At 47.0% G+C, this 15,400-nt stretch overlaps 1 protein-coding gene across 7 annotated transcripts in view; it reads left to right on the top strand.

Moving 5' to 3' along the window:
- The window catches only part of SPTBN1 (spectrin beta, non-erythrocytic 1), a 115,563-nt gene extending 103,798 nt beyond the window's left edge, over positions 1-11,765 (top strand). For 6 of the 7 annotated variants that reach the window (XM_032682299.1, XM_032682301.1, XM_032682303.1 and 3 more), the window contains 7 exons: positions 89-285; positions 1,357-1,466; positions 2,032-2,095; positions 7,054-7,292; positions 8,521-8,694; positions 9,992-10,034; positions 10,407-11,765. In XM_032682299.1, the coding sequence (XP_032538190.1) occupies positions 89-285; positions 1,357-1,466; positions 2,032-2,095; positions 7,054-7,292; positions 8,521-8,694; positions 9,992-10,034; positions 10,407-10,622 (1,043 nt within the window). In that variant the 3' untranslated portion in view covers positions 10,623-11,765. Of the gene's footprint in view, positions 1-88; positions 286-1,356; positions 1,467-2,031; positions 2,096-7,053; positions 7,293-8,520; positions 8,695-9,991; positions 10,035-10,406 lie in introns of those variants that run through there. The other variant, XM_032682307.1, reaches the window with a different exon arrangement.
- The last annotated feature ends 3,635 nt before the right edge of the window (positions 11,766-15,400 follow it).

Consider the following 15,400-nt stretch of genomic DNA (forward strand, 5'->3'; position numbering starts at 1 on the left):
ATAAATGAAAGTGGGCCTTAGCTTGCGTTTTTCCTCAAAGCAAAGGCAACAGGAGAACGGTGCTAATACCTGTCCCCTCTGTGCTCAGTTTTGGAGGTGCACCAGTTCTCCAGGGATGCCAGCGTGGCCGAGGCCTGGCTGCTGGGCCAGGAGCCCTACCTGTCCAGCCGGGAGATCGGTCAGAGCGTGGACGAAGTGGAAAAATTAATCAAGCGGCACGAGGCGTTTGAAAAGTCCGCGGCCACCTGGGACGAGAGGTTTGCAGCGCTGGAAAGGCTGACCACGGTGGGTGCCTGGGCCTCTGCTGGCCACTCCTCTGGGCTGGGGCTTGGGAGCAACTCCCACCATCACCAACCTCATCCGCACTTGTTGATTCTTCGAGCGGCCTCAGCCAACCCCCCAGAGCCTGAGGGTTCCTGTCCCCAGCGGTACCAAACCCCTGGTGAATTTGAACTCAGCAACCTGCCAGGAAAAAGCTTCAGTGATAAATGACCTCGGGAGTCAGCAAGAGCTGCCTTGAGACAGGAGATGTAACAGCTGAGCAGTTTGCTGCAGCCCTCTGCCATACCAGCTGTGCTCTAAAAGGGGGGTTTTGAGCGAAGAGACCCAGATCCAAACCCTTGAAATGATTTTTGGCTAAAGATGACACTGGTGGGGAGGGGGCCTTGGCAAAAATGTTTGTTGTGTTGTGACTGCTCCAGTGCAAGGCTGTGTTGTCCCCTAGAAAGGCACAATAAGGGAAAAAACCCCAAAGGCCATTGTGAGCCCAGCTGCAGTGTCAGTAATTAATGCTTGGGAGCATGTTGCCATCTTCGGAGAACAGTTTGGCTTTAGACACTAAAATTGAAGTGGCTTGGTTTTTCACACACACTGAGTTTCACAGCTGCAGACAAAAGGAACTGGAGTTTCTCAGCATCTCCACCAATGAGGCTGGTTTATGGAGATGGTTCATTTCAGGGATTCAGATGTGGAACATTTTCATTCTGTATATGGCAAGCAGACAAGAGGATGGCACTTTTTGGTATTTTAATAACTTGGGTTGTTTTCTTGTTTGTCTGGGTTTTGTTCTAATAGAATGAATTGGAAAACAGACGTGGCCAGTGGTTATAAATAACCTGCTGCCCAGGCCCCACTCAGTGTCAGAGGGTGTGATGCTCTGTGCCCTCACTGGCAAACTCAGTGCCACAAACTTGGCGTGCCCGATACTTTCCAAGACTGCTGCCTTCCAATTGCATTCCAATTCACTTTAATTTCAGTTATGTTTCAGAAAAAGGTACAGAGGTGTTTTTAGTTTCTAGAAATCCTCCTGACAAATGGGCAGTGCTTTTAACTGCACAAAACCGTTTCCTTTCCCAGCTGGAGCTGCTGGAAGTGCGTCGGCAGCAGGAGGAAGAGGAGCGGAAGAGGCAGCCGCCCACGCCGGAGCCTGGCCCCAAGGCAGAGGATGCAGACTCCCAGCAGCAATGGTGAGCTGGGCTCTGCACTGCACATGGGCTCTGCCACAGAGTCCTCAGGCTGAAAACGGGCTGTGAAAGGAGGGGAAGTTGTTGGATTTAGTAATGTGACCCTTGTTAGAAGACTTGGTGGTTTATGGGGACAGGACCTTTCCCAGGCCCCTGAATTCACTGCTGAATTGAATATTCCCATTTTCCATCCAGTGTTGTGACTGCTGAGGTGTCCCTGGCCTGGAAGTAGAACTGCTGGTTTTACAGCCCCTGGGTTATGAGTTACAGTTTCTGAACAACCTCAGCTTTTTTCTTTGATGAGCATCACTTACAGATTTTGAGCCACATCCATGTAACATTAACATTTATGAAATTACTTATGTGAGAGGAGGCTTATTTGAAAGGTAACTGTCAGTGAACTCTGGTTTGAATCTCACTTCACACTGGATTTATTCAGTTGGGCCTGAGGATTTTAGGAATTCGCTTAAATTTCTTAAATTAATATTCAGTAGGAATTTTGGTGAACAAGACACGTGACTTCCAAGAACTTAATACAGTTTCTTTTCTTTTCTCCTCTCTCCAACAGGGATGGGACAAAAGGAGAGCAGGTTTCCCAGAACGGTTTGCCCTCAGACCAGGAGTCTCCACGGGTTAGTTACCGCTCCCAAACCTACCAAAACTACAAAAACTTTATTAGCAGACGGACAGCCAATGACCGCTCGTGGTCTGGACTGTGACACAGAGTCATTTGCAGCAAAAGACACCTTTTTTCAGTATGGGTTACTGGTACTGGTTTCATCTTTTGGCTTCAGATTTCCCTGCTGCTTTTCTCTTCCTTCCCATCAGTTGACTTTTATTTGATTAGCAGCCCCTTGGAGATATATTTGCTTCACTTTAATCTTTGTTTATTTGAATCTCCCAACTGACACTCAGTTGCTTTAAGGTGACACATTTATTTCATGTTATTTACTGTGAGTTTTTCATGTCGCTAATAGTATTAAGATTTTCCAGCTAAATCGTCCTTTATATGAGTAATTGAGATTATTGAGATTACAGCCTAATGAAGAAGAGCACTAGACCCTGACAGGTATGACGCATCGAGTTGTACTAACAGGTCTCAGCACGGCATTATTCAATATTATTAAATCAGCTGCATTAGCAAGAGAGTTATTTACAAGGCCAAAGATAATCCACACAAGTGAGCTGGGCAGGGAGGGGGGAGTGTGACTCTGGACAAATAAAAGCCTTAAGGTTAGTTGTATAACATTCCATGCAGAATGGACTCATTGACTGCAGAGACAAATAAACGTGAAATAAACCATTAAAACCCAGTATCTAGATTTATCTGGGGGTTTAGTCCTCATGAAGGGTTGTGATCTTGCTGGAGAGCTGTGCTGGGCCCTGTTTGGCCTCAGTCCTGTCCAGCTGGCACTACAGCAACTCAGTATCCAGGCACTGGACAGACAGGGGGGTAAAGGAGAGCAGGGCGTGGCCCCCTGGGGAGAGCTTGTGATGCTTTAAAAACTAAATAAAATACCTTGGTCTAAGATCCAGCTCTTTATTTTACCTAGAGGCAGGAGGAATGCTCCATGCCTTGTTGGTTCTTTCTTGGTAGGGGGGTGTCCCAGTGGGGTCAGGATGCATGCCAAGCACCTCGCTGTGCAGCCAGGGAAATGCCAGGAAACGTCTCCAGAGTTAATGCAACACAGGAGCTGGGCCTGGCTCCTCCCTCCTTCCCCTTCCTTCAAAGCCTCCTTGTTTCAGTGAATGCTTTGAGTGGTGAGAGAAATGACACTTCTTGTTGTTACTGAACCTGGCTCTCTGAGGTCACATTCCGTGCAGGAAGGTCCCTGGCAGGCTCAGATCCATGGATATCAGGGCTCTTGCAAAGCAAACACACGTCCCAACCGAGGGCCCTGGAGGAAATGCCTTTCAGCACAAGTTTATCTTTCCAACAGCCCACCCCAGTCAGGTCTGAGTCTGCACACAGACTCTGCCAGTGCTCAGGAAACTCAGCAGTTCCACCTTCCTCTTTCTGGAAATAAAGCCTTTTGGGTCATCTTTAATATTCAATTACAAAGTGAGCTGTTGTGTATTCTAATGTTTATAAATTCTGTACAGTTGTGACAGGGAATCTCAGGGACCTGCAGGTGACTCCCAGATCATCATTTTCTTGGTTACCACAGCCTTATACATCCCCTGTTTGCTTCTTTTTTAATTTTATTGTATTTTATTGCCATGATACATAATGAGTTTCCACGTTCATCTTTGCCATCTTCAGTCTTCCATGAGGATTTTTTAGCTGAGTTTGTTGAGCCCTGTGTTGCAGTAGCTCAGGTGTACCCAGCTGTGTCAGGCCTGAGGTGAGGCACCACATCTGCTGCTGTTGGTCAGACTTTTGGCTCTGCCAAGTGGCAGAGCAGTGCAGCTGGATTGTTCTGGATGGGCTGAGCCTGTGACGTGAGGACGGGGGTTGAGAGGATGTGCTTCAGGAATTGTACTTTTGTCTTTCCACTTCATGACGCGTGTTTTTTTTCTTTTGTCAGGATAACAACATGTAGCTTCTTAATGCTTTTAAAAGTTTCCTGTGACTGTGTGGGCACGCTCTGGTGACTCCCACACCAGTGCTACTCTCTGTGCCTGTGAGGTGTGCCAGCTCTCAGGGCAGTACAGCTGGAGCTTCAGACTCCACCATCCACGAAGCCTTCACGTGTACTCAGGCTAAAAATTAGTATGTAGGAGTAATTTAGAGAGAGAGACTCTTTTGTTTGTATTAGTGCAGTTATATAAAAATTCTACTTTTATGATGGAAGAAAAATTAATGATGTCATAGATTAAGGTCATCATTTTAGACACTAGAAGTGTAAGATTTCACCTGTTTATTACAGCCTGTGGGACTGGCTTAATGCATTAGAGAGGTCCTTTTGCCAGAACAACCTGTCATCTGTTTGCATCTGGAACAGGCAAATCCATCTCTGTTTTTTAAGCTGTGCTGCAGAGCCTTGAGTTGATGAACTGAATATAATGTTGCTTCAAGCACTGTGAAAACCAAAGGGGTGTCTCCTGTCATTGTCACCAGCTGTCCTGTTGCATGTCACAGTCCTGCTTTCAGTATCTCCAGAGTAGCCACTAAAGCACCTCCCACTAACCCTGAGTCCCTTTGAGAGCCCTGTCTCGTGTCCCTGAGCCCTGTTGTGCTGTAACAGTGTTTACTGTTGGTTTGTCCCACGGCGCTGTCTCCGCATGTCCCACGCATGTTTCCATTGAAGTTTGTTCAGCTCCTGTTTCCTCTCCGTGTTGGTGACACATCCTTGGCAGAGCCGTTCGTGATTCCCATTTATTTTGCTTGTTTTCTGTTAATTGTAGATAACACGTGACAAGGAAATAAAACCTGACAGAGCAGCAGGAAGGCTTTTCCTGGCCCTTTGACAACCAGTAGAACTGGGCGTAGAAGTCGCAGGTCTGATGGTGTGATTGAAGCTGGCAGTTGTCACTTAAAGCCACAGGGCTGCAGATTGCAACTGAATTCCATGTTAGTTCCCAGGAAACACCTTAAGCAGCTGTGCAGTGGCTGCTGGTGTGAAGCTGGTGTGTTTTCCCTCAGATTAGTGGTCTTAGGTGTCCCCAAGGCAGTCACATTTTCACGTCTGGCTGGTATCGACCCAGCAAACACGGTGCTCTCGGTGTTGGGCAGGGGACAGGTGGTTCTGGGGAGTTTGTCTCATTGTGGGGATGAGTTCCTGTGATCTGTGTAATTCTTCAGAGGCCTCAGGTCCCTCAGACAGGGCTGCAGCAGAGTTTGAGGGGCAGGAATGTCACTGGACAGAAAGATGTGCAAAGGGCACTCTGTGTTCCTGAAGGTGATCTGTTGGCCGTGGGTGACCCCTGGTTAATTGAGGTTCCAGGGGTGACTTGCTGGTTGTTCATTCCAACACCTGTGTTCTGGCAGTGTTCAGATAATCTTCAGCCTCATCTATTGACCCTCTCCCCCACTTCAATCCAACCTTTTTGTTATATGTTGAGATTTGGATGCAAGTAGGGAGGTTTGGTGGCTTAGATTGATCCTAATTGTGAAGGAGCAGCGTAAGGCTACACGTCTGTATGGGCAGAGCAAAGCAGACCTGACTGCAGTGCAGTGTGAGCTGGGATCCTCTCCCTGTGTCAGTGGGCAGTGCCTGGGTTATGGGGCTTTAGGTTGCTGAAAGGCAGTTAACCAATCCTTCCCATATTCAGAGCAAGCTGACACTCAGATCTTCCCGGGTCCACGTGTGAGGTAACGAGGTGTGAGGTCCAATAACAGATACTGGGCAGGTGTAAGAAGTTCTAGCAAACGGTGGCAAAATTGAGTTTGTTGCATAATAATTCGGCTGCTTTTGATTTGTCCAGGCCATGTGCAGAAGTGGGAATGTCTAATTATTGTGCCATTCACAAAAACCTGCTTGTCTGCATAAAAACAGTCCAGAATGTTTGTAATCTACTAGAGCATTAGCAGCACTGAGCTTTAGTAACTTGCTAATAATAATACTACACACTGGTTGTGTAACTCCTGAGCTGCTACCAACAGCTCTCGATGTCAAAGTAATGGTACAGGAAAAAAAACACAAACACTGGGACCAAGCTGCATTTCAAAAGCTTATGGCCATTAGGATTCCAATTTAAATGATTTTTGGATGAATGGCTCCTGAAGACGTCGACAGCTTGAGCAGTGAGAGCTGCTGGAGTCACGGCTGCTCTCTGGGTATCGCTCCCAGTGCGACAGGCAACGCGACCAACAAAGCAAGTGATGGGCAAGGCCTTGGTTCTGTCTTTGTTTGGGGGTAAATAGCTGTGTGATGCTGTGTGACTGTGGTGGTTTTCAGTTCCTTTAACCAAAATCCAACCCACCTAATAACGCCAGTCTGAACCAGACCTCGATAATTGACTTGTGACCTCATTCCCCTTGTCTTTACAATCCAATATCCTAACTGGGATGGTGGAGATGAAATGCATGGTGTAATCTCTCTAATTTCTGCATGTTTTGATTTTGTTGTGTCACTAGGGGAACGGGGAAAGTGGGAAAGGAGCTTTTACAGAAACAAATGAATTGCACACATTTTTGTAAATGCTCCTGGGCGATTGTGACATCTTTCTCTGCTGACTCATAGTTAATACCTTTTATGGACTTTTAATACCCCAGTAATGCCATAAATGTATTTAAGGTGGCTGATGTGTATAACTTCTACTGTTCCTCTAGGTCTGCAGAAAGTGTGATTGTTACTGTTCCAAACATTGGAGTACTTAGCAACAGAATCAAATGCTCTCATTTTAGGATAACAATATGTTAAAGAATACGAATTGACCAGCAGAGCAAAGCACAGTAAAATTCACACTGATGTTCATCTGCTCTTATTTCCCCTTCTCTCCACCTATAAAATGGGTACTAATCCATTCCTACCTTCTAATTTCCTTGGCCTCCTGTGTCTCCATGGAGTGCGAGAGAGAACTTACTGGCCTGTGTCATTTTCCAGGCAAAGTTTATACACAGCCACGTTGTGCAGGGAGGCAGGTTAACTGCAGGATACCCCAGGGCTGGGAGCTGCAGGCTGAACGTGCTCTCCACTGTTCCCAGGTGGCAGAAACTGCAGACACAAACGAGATGGTCAATGGAGCTGCAGAACAGAGGACGAGTTCCAAAGAGTCCAGTCCAGTTCCTTCCCCGACGTCAGACCGCAAAGCCAAGACCGCTGTTCAGGCCCAGACTGCTGCTACCCTTCCAGCCAAAACCCAGGAGATCCCTTCAGCTCAGATGGAGGGCTTCCTGCACCGCAAGCACGAGTGGGAGACACACAGCAAGAAAGCCTCCAGCAGGTAACGTGCCAGGGCGGCCGAGAGGGCTGACCCAGATGTCACACAGCTCGCGCCAGCCCTGCTACCATTGTCTCCTCACAGCTCCCAGAGACCTCCCAGGCTCACACTCCTGCTGCTGCAGGGACTGTGGCTGCAGGGCTGAGCAGTGGATGTGGGGAAGTCTAAAGATGTTTGGTAGGAAAGGCAGCGTTAGCCGTATGTGGCAGGTGGAAAACCGAGGCACAGAGATAGCACGACTTCCCCACTGCACAGGAGGGATTTGTGGCAGCAGTGGGATTTGATTCCACATCTCTCAAGTTGTATCTTACTACAAGAAAAGAAAACCACGTAGGTGTGAGACTAGAAATGTTCGTATTCTTCTGACATTTTGTGTTTGCACATTACCACTTCCCACCTACTCTGTGATCTGTTCAGCATGAGCAGGAGATGATTGGTGTGCCATAGTCGATTCCATTCCTAAGGAGCCAGGCCTGCAGGTCTCAAACAGGCAGAGCTCTGAGATTTGTCTGCACTAGAAAAGCAGACTGGGGTCCTTTGTGACCCGAGAAAGCTCTTGGAACCAGAGTTGTGACTTGGCTGACAAGGAAAATGTTCACAGCAAGAGCTGAGCTACAGCAACGTCTGTGGGGTTTGGTAGGAGCCGAAGCCCTTGGCAGAGCTGAGATCACACATGAGTACAGTACTCCAGGATTTGTGTTCCACTGGGGTTGTTCACACCAGAGAGCGCCTTGGAGGCACTGACAGCCACCAGCACCACTGTCTGGGTGCTCTTATTTCCAGTAATCATTAATTTTCACAGCTCTATTGGAGAATGAGGCACATGGTTTGTGTCAGTCAAGGATTTCACACACAGTCCATTCACCAGTTCGCAGCACAGTGAGAACTCCTTCTACAGCAGAGCTTTGCCATTAAAAGGTCAATGGGTTTCTCTCCTGAGAATGCAAAGTGCCCAATCTACCAGAGTCTTCCCACAATGAGGACAGGCTGGTGTGCTGTCACAGGGAAATCTCTGTTCCATGTGGCTCAATGGCAGTGCTTTTGGCTCAAAGCTGTGCTTCCATGAGAGAATTCCCCGTGTGTGGTTTACAGGACAGTGTAGGCTGTATCCACATCCTCACACTGAACTAATCTCCGTTACCTTACAGAAATAATGGTGTTTGGTTTCCCCACTTCTGCCAGTGAGAGCATTAGATTCATAACTGCCCTTGTTGTTTCCCCTGTGCCCCAGGTCATGGCATAACGTGTACTGTGTCATCAACAACCAAGAGATGGGCTTCTACAAGGACTCCAAAGCTGCTGCCTCCGGCATCCCCTACCACAACGAGATCCCCGTGAGCCTGAAGGACGCGGTCTGCGAAGTGGCAGTCGACTACAAGAAGAAGAAGCATGTGTTCAAGCTCAGGTAAAGTTGGGCAGCAGTTTGCCCTCAGGGAGTGCTGTGCTGGGTGTGTTCACTGTGTGAACCCAGCCTAGGAACTCAGCTCTTCCCGGCACTGACACAGGGGCTGTTTGTCAAAGGGAGCCCAACACACGGGCACAGTGATCAGTGCACTTGCTGTCTGGGACCAGGCCAGGTGCAGGTGCCTGAAGTGGGAGCCTGAATTTCACAGTGCCTTTCACTGTGCAGCTGCTCCCTCTGGAACTGATTGAGAAGAACGTTCATGGTTCTGCTCGTCTCAAAATCAGGCCTCTTGTTTAATGTTTTCTATATGAATTTAGGAGACTACTGAAGACATCTATCACGTTTTCAGGCCCAGAACACGTAGTGACAGACCATTTCACTCTGAGCTATGTAAAGGACCTGTTGCTCAAAGGTTAAAAAAAAAGGCTTTTCCTTGTGAAACTGTGTATTTTACTAAACAACCTTCAGTTAAATATATCTTCAAAATATTTTATCTTTACACAGATGCTAGGCAATCCTGACTTTATGAACTGATCAGGTCACGTATTCCAAGACAGAGGGGTTTTGGTTTGGGTTTTTTTGGAAGAGTATAATTTTATATTGGTACAGGAATCCTCTAAAGATGTTAGAATCCATATCTGGGCAAAATGTGCTTTATAGAAAATATATAGGGAAATATATAGCAAATATTTAGGGAAATGTAGCTTTCTTGAAGACAGGCCTGCAGCTATGTGATTCATCCTGTAGACTATTTTAAAGCCCTCTGAATTGCTAATGTAAGGATGTGCTGTTCCAAATGCAAAGTTAGGCAGAAGAACCAGCTGCCCTTTTTTCCCAGTGCCCCATCACGTGTGCCAGGCCCCTCGGGTACTTGCAGGTGGATATTTTCTTTACTCACTCACTGTTATTTTACTGTTTAATACTCAATTTCATTTCATAAAGAGATGTTAAAATGCTTGGGGTTTGTGGGGAAAGATGGGGAAAGCTCCTGCTGCCCCCGGCTCCTGCTTGTTCAGGTGCCTGGCCTGGCATTATTCAGTTATTTTTTAATTAATATGTATCTTCACACGTATCGTTAATTGTATCCCAGTTAAACCATTTGAGTAAAATCAGCACAGGAATCCAACAGAAGGGAGACCCTGGCCTTCCTTCCCTGTGAGGAGAGGCAGCTCCTCCTCCCTGCCACACAGTGCAGTCCCTGGAGCCAGCCCAGCACAGTGCCCCGAGCAGAGCAGCTGCAGGACTTTGCTGGGTTTTACAAGAGCCAGGAACACTCTGGGTGTTGTTTCCTTTGCAGATTGACCGATGGCAATGAATACCTCTTCCAAGCCAAAGACGACGTAAGTTTGCTTTTCTTGTGGTTTATTTCTGCTGTGCCACGGGTGCTGTTGTAGCAGAGGGGACACGGAGCTGCTGAGAGCTCAGGGCCCTGTCACTGCAGGGTCCCTCCCAGCTCAGAGTACTCTGTGCTCTGTGCTTTGAGTGTGCTTTGATTCCGTGCTCTGCAGGGGGGTGTGGGTGCTGTGCAGGTTCAGGGCTGCTCAAGTACAGCTCTAGGAGCCACCTCTGCAGGAGCACAGCCAGAGGAGAGCCAGGGCACGGCTCAGGGCCGGATTCCTCCCATTTCCCACCCGTGTCCGTTCCCCCTCCGCAATGCGGGTCAGAGCAGGCTGGGGGTTGTAACGGCTCTCTGCCCTTGGGGCTTCTTGAAGGAGGAGATGAACACGTGGATCCAGGCCATCACATCAGCCATCTCGTCGGACAAGATCGAGGTGTCCCCGACCACCCAGAGCACTCCAGCCTCCAGCCGTGCCCAGACCCTGCCCGCCAGCGTCACAATAACCAGCGAGTCCAGCCCTGGCAAGCGGGAGAAGGACAAGGAGAAAGACAAAGAGAAAAGATTCAGCCTTTTTGGTAAAAAGAAGTGAACTCCATCTCCACACACTGCACTTCTCTGACCGTTCCAGTGGAATTCCAGCATGCGAGCTCAGAACCAATACGTTACTCTCTGTGCCTCATGTTCCTCAATGTGATTGACATTTTTTTATTTATAGAGCGTTTTAAAACAAAAAAAAGCCAACAAAAAAAAAAAAATCTAAAGTTACAAATGTATGAGGTGCATTGGGCAGCTTCTGTAGGAGAGGGAGGACCAGGTTTTGGGGGTTTGTTTTTGTTTTTGTTTTGTTTTGTTTTTTTTTTTAAATGAAGTTAATGTAGATTAGATCTTAATATTTAAACTGTTCCTCAATTTTGTGAGGCTGTCTTGGAAAATAACCCACTCCTAGTGCTATTGGTATGCAAGGCAGCGGTGCTTTCGAATCTACTGTGCACACGAGAAACCAATGTCCCAGCTCAGAGCGTTCCCTCAGCCGAGGGTGCCGCGCTGGGTCCTGCCTAGTGGAGCCTCCCCTTGCAGTTCTAACCCTTGCTGAAGGGCAGTGTGTTCTCTTTGCTGTAACAGAGTGCAGGGATGTTGACTCACACACGACGCTGGTTATTAACACGGCCCGAGGCGTTTCTGCATCGAGTACCACCCGTAAGAATGTTGGTGTTCCAGACGGATGAACAGGCTGAGACAGTTTCAAATAAGCTGTTATTTCAAATTGGGTTTGTTTTGTTTTTGTTTTCGTTTTTGTTTTTTTTTTTTCCGAAATACATTATATTGTATGTTTCAGATAATTCTAGTACAAAGTATAATAAGACTAGATGTATAATAAACCCTTTAAAATCATCGATAAGTGTAAAAGTGGAACTGAAGCATTTACTGGAAAAGTAATGTTACTCAAATGGTTACTTGCTTGTCAGCTGCAGCACTGTGTGTTATAATTTTGCTACATTACCTTGCTCTTTGATACATAGTGTGCATTTCTGTCACTGTAACTATTGTAATGAAAAATTTTCATCTTACTGCACAATCAAAAATTACATTTAATAGGAATGAACTTTCAATGACTGGGCCTGTAGTCAAGAGTAGTACTGGAACTGGCTTTCAGTTGTATCGAACTGTACCTCTAGACTTTTACCCTATCTGTTAAATATATGCGATGTCATTAAATGCTTTTAAAACTAAATATGCTGGGTAAGTTTCTTATTTCATTTCTGACGATGTTAAATCATAATTTTGAAAGAGGATCAAAAATAAAGTTATTTTAAAATGTCATCTCTCCTGTGCACTGAAACTGATGTCTCCAAATGTAATTCCATTCTCTCGTGCTAGAGTTCATTCTGAAATAGCTGTTTTCTCTCTTCCCACTTTTCTTTCTCCTCGCTTCCCAGCTGCCCTCCCTTTTGCCCTGCTCCCCAAATTATGTGCCAAAAAAGGAATTAAATCAATATTTTGTAAAATATTTAGACGTAGATACCGTTTGTGAGAAGTAAATCCAGCAGAATGAATGGAAGTAAAGCATAAGCAGAGGCTGGGGCGATGGAGTTACCTGGACATTTACCTGATTGAGGTAAAGCTCCATGTAAAAGTTGGCAGCCAAAGCACATCATTTGGAGTAAGTGCCATTCTCCAGTTTTTTACCCACCTTTTGCTCAAGTGCTTAAGTCCTTTCCTTACCTTGGAGGCTGCCTAGGGAAGCATCCGAGAGAAATAGCTCTGAGAAGCTCCAGTATGTTCTATAGTCAGTGAAATGTAAGAAACCTGGTTTTTAATGTATTGTAATTATTAAAATACGCTCAAATATAACTTCAGGTGGAAAGCAGACAAACTGCAAACAAACGTGTTTCCAAGCGACAGTTTCCTGAACATGTGACCAGTATACAGTGTCTGAATTCTTTTCATGGAGTGTACAGTGTTCTCTGGGTTTTTCTTGTTTTCCAAAGTTTTTTGGTTGTTAAACAACGGAATATTCATGCACATGGATTTTTACTCTGTAATGTTACGTTGTTCCAGTCTAATTATTAGTGAAATGTAGGCTAACACTCCTAGTATTGTAAATGTAAATTTTAACACAATAGAAAAAGCTGAGGTTTAACATTATTAGAGGCTATGAAGCAATGTTCTTAGTTGATTAAAGTGCACAGAGATGTGGATGCCTTAAGTATGTGTCACTTAATTGAGCTGCTACACTGAGCAGTGACAGATCCATCTCTATGGGCTGTGGTGTGTGATTCTGGGGTGACTGGGCTGAACGTGCCTTCAGAGTTGTTTCCTTCTTTGTCTTGCTTCTCGCTGAAAGTTGTTCCCAAAAATGACTTGAATAAAAATGCTTTCTGCTTAGGAGCTGACTGGAAGTTGGTGAGGAGCAGGAGTGAGCCCTAGTAAGCCTTGGAGCGTCAGGGAGCAGTTCCCTGCAGAGAGAGGTGGTGGGTCAGGAGCAGCCTCCGGACACAGCCGGGCCAGAGCAGGCAGGTCAGTGGGCACAGCCAGGGCCAGGGCAGGGAGAGGGACTGCGGGAATCTCTTGGATCAGGTGAAGGGAGGGACTGCTGGAAAATATTGCAGGGGGAGAAGAGAGACTGTAAAGGTAGTTGTTGGAGGCAGGACTGAAATGGGAGCAGCTGTCATTGCCACCAGTGGTCCCTGTTCAGGGGTGGCTGTGTCGCTGCCCAGACTGCCCCAGTCACCATGGCCAGACTCCCAACACAGTTACTCACTGAAGGGGGAGGAGCTGGAGCACAGTTTATATCCTGAAGGGTCCTTCCCATATCCTGGCAAACTGAGTGCAGCGTGGGGGAAAACCCAGAACTCCTTAGCCATTGGAATTAAGCGTGTGTTGGTGGGAGGGCTTCCATTTAGATTGATGCAAATAATCTAATGCAGATTAATCCATCTGTTCTGCACAGACAATATGTTCTGTGGTAGGGCTGTCCTCTGTACAAGGAAGATTAATGGTAATGGTAAAGGAAAAGAAAGGAATGATTAGTCTCTGTCCTGGTGAAATATTGGTTTAGGTGGTTTTTCCCTTCACCATGGGTTTTTTTTTTATGCTTGAGTTCACAGAGTATGGACTTTAAATGTGTAGGGTCCTTAAGAATATACTTTTGTAATTAATAGCTTGCAGGTATGATGTAGTTTTGCTATTTTTGGTGGCTGTTTTGGTTTTTGCTGCCTTAACTAATCACAGGTAGCTGAAAAATATAGAAGCTTAAATAACAACGAGTTGGAACAGACGTTGGTCCTTTTCATTAAAAAAAAAAATCAGAAGAACAGGCTGTGCTGAATGACTGATTAATGTTAAGAATTAAATCACTGAAGAAGTGGAATCCAGCTCGCTGACCCCACAGCTCTGTCCGTGGACTGACCGGTCGAGGCCTCATCCTGTGAGCAGGAGGGACGGGAGCGCTGGGCCAGCACAAGTGGAGCGAGGATTCAGCTACCTTTCCGTGTCCTGGCACCACAGTACCCTCTGAGGCCAAGCAGGACAGAAGTCAGGTAAGAAAGCACCGTGTTCTCAATGCAGTGGGATTCCAGGTGTCCCCACGGTGTTGGGTGTGCAGGGCCTAGTTGAGGAGTCAGCATTCAGCTTGAGGCTCTAATTTGTTTCCTTCCTTACTGCTCACTGTAATTTATCTCTTGTCAAGCGTTTTTCTCCAGCCTTGTGACAGCAGTCGATAGATATTTCGGTTCTGGTGGATTATTGGGGTTTGCTTCCAAGGATTTTAAACAAGATTAAAGTACAAATGAGGCGAGGCATGAACCAGCGCCGGGGGGAGCAAAGGGAAATGTATCACAGCGTAGAGCAATGAAACCCGAAAAGCACAGGAGTGGGGTGTGCTGTGATTCAGCAGGTAGCCCTGGGTGCCTGTGCCGGTGCCACGGAAGGCAGTGCAGACGCTGTGTGTGCTGTCAGCTGACAGCCCGGGGAGCAGCAGCAGCAGCAGCGGAGCCGCTCGCAGGCCCCACGTGGGCGCATCCGCAGTGTGTCATAATGCAGCACGTCCCGCCCCAGCGCCCAGCGGCCCAGCCCTGCTGCTGGGGCACAGGGGGCAGGAAAGGGGCCACTTGGCTTAAATACCCAGTTATGGTGGAAAGGATGAACAGAAGGATTTTGTGCGTCAGCGCGTGCGGATCCTCCCCTGCTCGTCAGGCCCAGCATTCTGCTCAGCCTGGTGGTGGAGAACACCCCAGCTACAGCACTGTGGGAATACACCTTGTGCCATGAACACCACAGCCTCAGCACAGTGTGGATACACTTGTTCTATGAGGCATCATTTACTTTGTGTCCCAAAATAATGCATCTCACAGAATACTCTTTCACCGTTAGATGGGACGCTGTGGTGGCTCATTACATTTTCACTGTAAAAATTACCTGGGCCTAACATGAATTTTGTTATGAGTCTCCTATTGCTCCTACTGCTTTTCTTTTCCTCCTATGCCCAGTGAGACAAAACTCCCTTGCCAGCATCGTCCATGAGAGGTCACTGTGTCCAGGGAGATGCTGAGCTGCACCACACCGAGTGTTATCTGTGCACTAGAGGCAACTGAGAGCTTGGGTGAAAGTTCTCTTCACTCAGAAAGGCAGATTTCTAAGGAGTTATGTAAACTCGAGGCGAGATTTAGGCACGTCTCAGATGCACCATCGTAGGAAGGAAGCCGAGTTGAGTATGGCAGCCAGGCTATGGGAGGGTGAGGAACCACCACCATCCCTGCTGGGGCAGAGGGAGGGAGAGCAGCAATCTGGGAAGGTCAGGCTTTCTGCAGTGATGGTAGAAATTTTAAACTGGTCACTGAGATTCCAGGAAAAGATGGCAGGAAGGCA

The sequence above is a fragment of the Chiroxiphia lanceolata genome, chromosome 3 (genome assembly GCF_009829145.1).
Source record: "Chiroxiphia lanceolata isolate bChiLan1 chromosome 3, bChiLan1.pri, whole genome shotgun sequence".
In the NCBI taxonomy this organism is placed as follows: domain Eukaryota; kingdom Metazoa; phylum Chordata; class Aves; order Passeriformes; family Pipridae; genus Chiroxiphia; species Chiroxiphia lanceolata.